This window comes from Corvus moneduloides, chromosome 10 (genome assembly GCF_009650955.1).
Source record: "Corvus moneduloides isolate bCorMon1 chromosome 10, bCorMon1.pri, whole genome shotgun sequence".
NCBI classification, from domain to species: Eukaryota; Metazoa; Chordata; class Aves; order Passeriformes; family Corvidae; genus Corvus; species Corvus moneduloides.
In genome coordinates, this window is record NC_045485.1 from 26,453,453 (window position 1) to 26,462,775 (window position 9,323).

The 9,323-nt window shown below is 49.1% G+C and overlaps 1 protein-coding gene across 1 annotated transcript; it reads left to right on the top strand.

Annotated features, from left to right (window-relative positions):
* The first annotated feature begins 1,731 nt into the window (after positions 1-1,731).
* Positions 1,732-9,109, top strand: LOC116448511 (ovocalyxin-32-like). The gene is made up of 6 exons (XM_032118958.1): positions 1,732-2,020; positions 5,903-5,965; positions 6,746-6,920; positions 7,554-7,690; positions 8,380-8,442; positions 8,535-9,109. Exons 1-6 carry the CDS (start codon positions 1,808-1,810, stop codon positions 8,691-8,693), a joined length of 810 nt encoding a protein of 269 aa, XP_031974849.1. The 5' UTR covers positions 1,732-1,807; the 3' UTR covers positions 8,694-9,109.
* Positions 9,110-9,323: the final 214 nt, after the last annotated feature.

Below are 9,323 nucleotides of genomic sequence, written 5' to 3' on the forward strand. Positions count from 1 at the left end.
CCGAGGGCAATCAGCCTTTGGATTTCAGTTTAAAAGGGACATCAGCGCTGTCAGCACAGCGAGGATAAACGAGAAAAGGCTGGATGTTGGTTTATTTCCAGAAAAATATTGGAGAGAAACGTGGCATGTGTCCCAATAAGGAAAAAATTATCCTCCAGCTAAACTTGACACCAGGCAGGAAGGACACCTTCCACTAGTCCAGGTTGCTCCAAGCCCGCTGAAGTCTGGCATGTGTGAAACGTGAATGTGAAGATGCAAACTGTAAATTACAGGGTCTGTTTCAGGAGGGAAAACCATAATCAACAAAATCAGGAAAATTAGCTGGGTGGCATAAAAAACTGTAATAAAGATAGATATCATAGCTTTACTGAAATAATTCTTTCCCTCACTTCAGAAAGCCTCAGAAATACTGAATTTCAAGTTCTGTGAAAAAGCGTTCCAGTAATAAAAAGAGACTTAAAGCTCCACAGGAGACAATTTGAGTGCTTAACCAAAGTTTTGATTTACTTCTCTGAGGTCCCAGCCCAGAAACCTGCCCCAACACTCATGCAGGAGCACAAAAATAGATTCCCAGCTGCACATACAAACACCCGCCTGCTCAGATGGTACCAGAGCAGGTCATTAAAAATCAGCTTTTTTAACACAGGAAGTGCTGCAGCCTTTTACATTTTACCACATATAGTCTCTCCAAAAGAGATGCTTCCAGGAGGAGCAAGGCAGCAAGCTTGTATCCCAAAAATCATCTTAAGGGAATCTGGCTGCTTTCTCAGTTGATTTTTTTCATGTTACCAAGACATGACTATACTGGTTCCAAAAACTTCACTAAGTGAGATTTATTCCAGAGATGAATGCTTCCCTCTGCTTCTTGTGCACAACATTTGGAATATTTCAGCTGTGTCCAAGCAAAGTGTGTCATGGTCTGAGCGGGGCTCTGGAGTTTTGGGAGGTGTTGAGTTGTGGTAACGCCGAGAAGGAGCTAACTGCGTTTTTCCAACCATTACCTGTGTTTGTTCTGATCTGTGTCAGGCTTCCACACCTGGCTCGAGCTGCAGGCTCCCTTCAGACAAATCCTGTGACCCCCCCAAGTGGCCCTGGCTCTCCAGAACCCCTGGTCCTGCTCAAGTTCCAGCATCCTTCAAGCATCCCTGGCTCCCAGCCCTGCCCGAGTACCCCCAGTCCCCCTCAAGCCTCCTCATCTCCTCTCACAACCCCTGGTCCCCCTTGAGTCCCCCTGGCTTCCCTTAGGACCCTGGCACCCCTCAAATCCCTCTGACCCCCCAGAACCCTTAGGTCCCCCCTCAAGCTCCTCTCGCTCCCTTCAATTCCCCCTGGCTCCCCTTAAAATCCCTGGTTCCTCCGAAGTCCCTCTGGCTGCCCTCCAAGTCCTCAGTCCCCCTCAAATCCTCCTGGCTCCCCTCAGAACCCCTGGTCCCCCTCAAGTGCCCCTGGCTCCCCTCAGCACCTGACACCCCTCAAATTCCCCTAGCTCCCCTCAGCAGTCTCAGTCGCCCTCAAATCCCCTCAATTTCCCCCGCTCCCCTCAATACCCCTGGTGCCTCTCAAGTCCCCTCCGGCATCTTCGAGCCTCAGTGTCCCCATAACGTCCCGGCTCCCCTCAGCCCCCCCGCTCTCCTGCCGCCCGCGGGCTCTCAGGTGGGAGGGCTGAGGGAAGGGGAGTCGCCGCCGGGCCGGGCCCTTCGGCGGGCGCTGGCAGCGGGCGGAGGGCGGGCGGGAGCAGCGGGCCGGGCCCCGCTATTTGTACCGGAGCGCGGTCGAGCCCGCCCCAGTGCCCGCCGCTGCCCGCACCATGCCGGGGCTCCGCGCCTCACTGCCCGCCTTCCTCCTGCTCCTCGTCCTTCCCCGTGGCAGCCCCGCGGCGCCGGACGCCGGGCAGGAGCTGGAGCCCGGCAGCCGCTCGGCCGCGGCGGCGGCGCGGGTGGCCCTGCAGTACCGCAACTTCCAGGCGGGATCCCTCGGCGAGCTGAGGGCGCTCGGGCAGGTCCGCAAGGCTACGCTGAAGGTAAGCGGGGAGCCGGCGGGGTTTAAAGGGACGCTGGGGAAAGTGCAATTAACAGTAATTATTCTGTTGTTATTCAGTTCTGTATAACCGAGCTTAGCGCGTTCCCACGCAGGGCACCGGGCGCCTTCCCGCATCCCTCAGGAGCCGCTGCCCCATGCTCGGGGACGCCCGGGTTCCCGCAGGGAGCACTGTCCCATCTCCCTCAGGGGGCACCTGAGGCCCCTCCGGGACTGCTGTCCCACTGCCCCATCCTCAGGGACATCCAGGTCCCCTCATGGCCCACTGTCCATCTGTCTCTTCCTCAGAAACACCCGGGTCCCCTCAGGGACCATTGTCCCATCTCCCTTTTTCCTCAGGGGGCACCCCCTCAGGAGCTGTCCCACAGTCCCTCCCTCGGACCACGAGGTTCATCTAAAGGCAGTGCAGTTCCCACCAGAAAATATACCTTAATCTTCCAAAAATCACATTGAATTGAGCCGACAGAACAGGACAGGAGTCCCAGAGAGGAGCAGCTACGGGGACAGAGCCTTCCCGTCATGGGGAGCTTGCCAGGGATGCTCGAGGTGGTGCTCGGGGTACAGCCCTTCTCCTCCTCCAGGCTTGGGGTTTTTTTACAGCTTATTCAGTTTCTGAAAGTACAGGATCAGGCAAAAACTTCTGGGGAATGTTTTGTCCTTGATCCTGGAAGGAATGCATCACCTTCCTGGAGAGCCGAGGGAAGGGATTTAAATCCAGCCCTGTGCTCCTGCTGCTGGGCAGCTCCCGAGAGCAAGGGTTGGTTGTTCTGGATTCCCAGTCTGAGGTGCCAGAGGCAGCACTGGATTCCACTGGATCCTTCCCAGGATCTGGAGATCTTACACCACTTGTCCTGTGCAACTCCTAAAACTGAGTAAGAGGGTGTAGTGTTAAATCCTCCCTTTCAAAAAAGATATTCCAAACCAACCAGAAATATCAAGGATGCATTAATGCAGCCCCTGTATTATAGAGATCATTAGGTGCTGAGCATGGAAGTGCTCATGGGACACTGAAGTTTTCCTATGAAACTGCTACAGACACCTTTGACAGGGATTCACTGTGTTAGTTTCTACGCTCCAAAAGTACAAGTGCTCCTTCTGTACTTCCCGGGCACTTTGCATATGTCTATATGTAAATATTTCCATATATAAACACCTGTGCCTGTCTGAAGAATAAGGGAATATTTGTGGGGAGGGAAAGGGATTTTCCACCCTCTGTCAGCCACCTGCTTCCTGATGTAGGAAGGAAAACAACTGGCTCATTATAGAGAAGCGAAATTGCTCCTTATTTCCTGACAGTGCTGGGTGCTGTAGGAGCTCCCTGGAACCACTCTCTGCAGTTTATTTCCCTTTTTTTTTTTTTTTGCACACTCTGTGAAAACAAGAGGAGAAATGCACTAGAAGTGGGCACTTCCTTCTTTCCTGTCCTCCCCTGGAAAAAAATGAGAAGAATTTCCTGGAAGGAATGTGCTGTATTACGTGAAGGCAAGAGACAGAAATGTTGGGATTTGGGGGTTTTTTTGGCTTGTCTGGTTTTTAAGTATTTTTTTTAAGTGGGCTAATCTCCTATTGGTTACTCTATTTCTGGATCTCCTAAAATCAGGATAATTTTTTCATGGAATTTAATAATGAGCGCTGTAATTTAATACTGACTTTATTAGGCCACGAGCTGGTGAAACTGGTAATTGGAAACAGGAGTGGGAGCTCTCTTAGATGGGAAAGATCTTCCAAATTCAGGTAAAATGAGACTTCCTTTATTGGCAACGAAATGCCAAACACGGAATAATCCTTACCTTGCTGTTGCTTTTTGTTGTCCCTTCTTTTTTTCTTGAGTAAGGACCTTGTAGGAAACAGCAGCTCTTTAGTTGGCAGCAGCACTTTAAAATACACTTTTGATAAGAGAAGTATTAGTTTGTGCCAGCTGAAGATCCCAGAATTTAAAGGGAAGCTTTTGGGAGCAGTTTCCCATCCCAAGCTGTCCTGGAAATCCTAATTTAGAAGTAGGGAGGTGAAAGGGAAAGGGAAAAGCCAGGTGACCTCGTGCAACATTTGCTTAAATTGGACTTAGAAAATCCAGTTTTCAGATATCCAGGTGAACATTTCACAACCTCACCTGGACACAAACAGTGCAACACCACAGCTCTGGTCCCTAACATTAGAAGTCAATTAAAATTTTTCTATTAATTTCCAACAGTCAGAGCCCCATGTTTGGGTGGGAAAGGCAGAATCCATGGCAGGAGCAGCTCTGACTCCTTTTTCCATAGTGCCAGCTTCTCCATGCCCAGTGATCCAGGCAAAAGCTGATCCCAGGGGAGAAATCCTGGTGGGGAAATGCAGAGGGGAAGAGATGGAAACCTCCTGCAGGACGGGGGGGAGAGGGGGATCCTCCCTTTCCGTGCCTGTGGGCAGTGAGGGAGGTGCAAACTCATTGCAAACTGATTGTAAACTGATTGCAAACTGATTCCTTGGGGACCTGCAACGAAGCCGCTCTGAAATTGCTGTTTTGGCCTTCCCAGGACTGAAAATCTGTCAGGAAAGCTGCAGTAATTTGAAGCCCAGAAGTAAAAGAATCCCGCGACCCAGATATTGAGTGGAAAAAATGAATTACTCACTTGTTTTTTTCTCTTTTTGGACACTTTTATCTTTGGCTGCTTCCCCTTGGGGTTGTCAGATATCCCAGAGCTCTGACCAGCTCACACTCGGGGATTGGTTAACAGCGTTTTGGGATGAGAGTGGGAAAAATAGTGGAAATGGAAGTTTTCCTTTGGGACTATGAAGACTTTTGTACATCTCCAATTATTTCATGCTAATTGGAGCTTCCCCCTTCTCCCTGGTGAGCTCAGGAAGCCCCAGGTGTTCACACCAGAATAAATATTTATTTTAGCTGTGTAGCATCGTTTGAAAGCTTTCTAGTAGGCAGCAGTAGTAGAGTGGTAGTACCTACTAACAATACTATGGGGGAGTTGTTGCAAATCAAGAGAGAATTTCTGCTTCAAAACCCATGGAAACACAGAATTCTGTGCCCTTTTAAAAGTCCTGCTGACTGTTTCAGCTTCTCTCATCTGCAGGACTGATGACATAAAGGAACAAGCCTGGGTGACTGTAAAAATCCCCAGATTAATCAGATATGGCTGTTATAAACCATAGCAACAACACCTCTTGGGTAGATTTACAATGGTTAGAAACTTCGACTTAAATGTGGTTATTCCAGGAGATGAGAGCCTTCTTAACTTCATTTCATTTCAGTTACTGCTGCTTTGGTGTTCCTGCATTTCAGAAAAGCAGTTTTCACTCTTCTGCCCATGTCCCATTGTCACTTTGAGGTCAATATTTCAGGCAATACACAAAAAGGGCAGAAGGGGAGAAGGAGGATGCAGAGAAGAAAGAAATTATCAAAGTCTGAGCTCATCCTGTTTCCTCCACCTCCTTCATGGTGAGATTTGGCTCCACACTGGACTTGTCTCATCCTAAAGCTCCAGGAGGGGATTTTATAAAAATAAAGTGACTAAAGCAATTTTTTTACCTGCATTTTCCAAATCTGTGTAGGTACCACAGGCAGGTGCTGAGCTGAGGATCTGCTGTGGGTATGAAACTTCACTCACCTTACACCATTAATAATTTCCTGGGAAAAGTGTGCCGGGAACAGGAAGGCTCAGGGTTAGATAAACAACACACAGAGGTTTCCTTTGGGTCCTGATCTGCCAAATGCTGCCAACAGCCAGAATTGTGTTTAAACACCAAGGAAGACTAAAAATCAGCGCTGTTGCACTCAAACCCAGGGAACTGCAGGAGGGGCGTTCCCTCCTCAGTGCTCCTTGCAGCACTTAAGGCTTTAATTCCACTGCTGGCTCCATCTTCTCTCTTCCAGAACATCCCAGAGTCTGGCCACAAGTATTACCTGCAGTTCAGCACTGAGGACTACAGAACTGGGGTGAGTTCCTGCCCTGGGGTGAGTAATGCCCTCACCCTGGGCATTAATGAACTCCAGCAGCTCCCAAACAGGGACGTTTGTGTCCTAAATGGATGTGCCGCAACGGAAGGACCTTGTTGCTCCTCCCTGCCTGTCTTTGCTCCGAGGCTCACCTGAGCGGTCGTCAGGCCTCAGTCATGAAGGGATTTCTTGCTCAAGTCACCTGAGGCAACCAAGGGCCTGAGTGGAACTTGGCAGTGGCCCAGGCTCAGTGACAGTGTGACAGAGTGGTCCCCACTGTCCCTCTGTGGTCCTCATTCTCCTGCTGTCCACACCCCAAAATGGGAATCAGGAGCTGACAGCTCCATGTTCTTTCCAATTACAACCCCCTCCATTCGCTCTGTCCCAGCTGTCAGCAGCATTTTACTGTCCTCTTCCTTCACACACATTTTGTGGAATTCAAACGATTTTCAGAACTTACTGTGAAGCCTTAGATTATTTTTGTTTCAAGGCTGACACAATGAAAGTCCCTGTTATCAATTAATGTTGTTTCTTGAGCTCTCACAAACATACTTCCAGGATGACTTAGAGCACTGTCATGTCCTGAAAGCAGGACAAGCATTAATTAAAACCTTCTGTTAAATCCCTTTAGCCTTGTGGTTTTAACCTCTTTCCTGGAAAAAAGAAAAATAAAATCCTTCTTGACACTTTCCAAACCCCTGAGCAGCTTCATACAAAGAGTGAGTTGCTGGTAAATAAAATCTTGATTAAAGATAAGAGTTTTAAACTCTCCCTTGACAGGAAGATGCTGGGAGCTGCCTGGCTACAGTGCTGTATCCAAAGAAAAAGTCTCCTCCTGTTGTCAGCATCAAGTGCTCCCACACCAAAGACAAGAAGGAAATCCAGGAAGAGGACAACAGACTTTACCAAAGGATCAGGCACCAAACCAAACCAATAACTGGAAACAACATTCCAGGTATATTCCTCCAAACAATCACCTGTATTGCATTTTTTCTTAGCATGAAGAACAGAAGCATTTGAAAAGGAGACACATTATTGACAGTAGCACCCTGAGACCATCCTGCTGTCAAAACAACCCCACCTCCCCAGGGATTTTTGGGAGAACAAAGCCCCTCTGGATTTACCAGCGGCACTCAGCACCATCCTGTGAGGGTGGTTTGGATTTAAAAGCAAGTCCACACCATTTTTAAGTCAAGTCGATGCAGACTGTCCTCCAGGAACAACAAATGTCCAAACCCACACACCTCCCCAGCTGTGGCTGGAAATTCACTGGGGATGACTAACACAATTTTTCCACCCTGGAAAAATCCCATATTTTTTCACAGCTAGGTAAGGACTCCCATTATTGTGGATTTTTGGGTTTCTCACCTCATCGTGGGGACCCCTCTCTTGGCAATGTCAGCTCTGCCACACTTTCATACCTCACTGGTACTGCAGGTTTGGCATCATTCTCCTCCCTGAGACACATTGGAGGGAAGAGCCCCATCCCAGGAAATGTGCTGTGCCAGGCAAAACCGCTCTGAGGTTCATCATTTTTCTGCTGAGCAGCCAGAATCAATATTATTTTCTCTTTCTCCTTGCCTTGCAGACAGCTATGGCAACATTGAGCCTGCCCTGGAGCCAGTGTGGGCTCTGGCTGTGGCTGGCAGCAGCTCCATCATGTGGGAAAAGTCCACGGAGATCTTGGGATACTTCCTGGCCCAAGTGAAGGCTGTGAAGCAGTGGGTGAGTGGGCAGCAGAGAGCACTGCCCTGAGGGGGGTTACCCCAAATCCCAGGGGGATTCTCCTCACCAGCAGCTCCACCTCTGCACACTTTGTGCAGGTTTTGCTGGGGAAAATTGTCCTTACCTGGGTCTGCAGGAGTGGCTTCTGCAGGTGCTGCAGTTCTGAGCCCCACAGCAGAGCCCAGCACCCTCTGCCCCCGGCCGTGCTCACACCTGACACAAACACCTGCCTGGGGAGCAGCTCCAACACCTGCAGCACATCCATCCAGCAGCACTTCCAGAGCCCCCTGGCCCTCAGCCTGCTGGGATCCATAGGCAGCATCCAGGTTTTGCTCCTTAGCTGTTCAGCATGAGATTTCTCTGAAGGAGAGGTTAATAGTCAGGTATAATTCTCAGATTTAATTGAGGGTTAAACTCAATTGATTAGCACTTAGCCAGCCTGGTTCCACTGCAGACAGTCAGGCTGCAGAGCCACACAGCTCTTGGTGCCTTCAAACATTCCATGCAGAAAGTGCTCCTAATTCCCTGTCTTTCCATGGTCAAAACCCATCTGACTCCAGCCAGCAACCACAGCCATGGGGCCCTGCTCACCTCCTTCCCCAAGCAAGCTCGTCAATCACAGCAAACATTAAATTTCAACAACATAAACCTGTGTTCTTGATAATTCTTTTCTTTTTTACACCTGCCAGATGAGGAAAGATGATTTTATTGAGTTTGACTACACTGTCCTACTGCATGAAATGCCAACCCAGGTAAGGAATTTCATGTGGACAACCCCTGCTGTCAGCAGGAAGATGAACAGCGTCAAGATGATAAAATCTGTGTGTTTCAATCCCTTCTCCAGGAAATCATTTCCTGTCACATGCGCCTGACGTGGCTCCCCGGGCACCCTCTGAAGGTGAAACACTTCTGTGCTCCTGAGAGCCACGGCCTGGACGAGGGATCTGGGGCAGAATCTGGATCAGCTGCTGGGGCTTCAGCTGAAAAGGGAGGAACTTCTTAAGTGAAATCCTCGGTTTTGGATGTGGATCCAATGAGCTAATCCTTGTGTTGACAGACCTGGAGCTGGGATCATCCTTCCATGCAAGTCGGTGAATGGGAATGGTTTCACTGACCTGTTCTGTGCCAAAATTAATTCCTGTCACTTCTTCAACTGCAAGACTCCAGTTCTGCAGCTCTGCCTAAACCTCTGCTACTCCATATATACACAGATGAACACACCCCAGTTGATTTGATGCCACTAATTAACTGTTACTCAAGAGTTTGTAAACAAAATTAATATATTTGGATAAAAATCGTGAGTAAAGTGTTAATCTGTCACTAAGAAATATTTGCCTACTAATTTTTTATCACTTTTTTGGGTTCGAATCATGCTGATTTTAAACTCACACCTCCAATAAACCAAGTACCATCACTCAGGGTCGAGGCTGGGTTTTCTTTCTGCTGCTGTTGGAGCCCAAATTTCCGCCTTCTCTGTTACCTCAAACCCAAACACACCTGCAGAGCCAGGGAGGCTCCCTGTGCATGAGTTCCCATGTTTGGGAACAGCTCCTCTGTTATTCTGCCATGTCCTGTCCCATCCTAGCCACCAAAGTCACGGCTTTGTCCTTTGCCACCAAATTCTCCAGCTGGG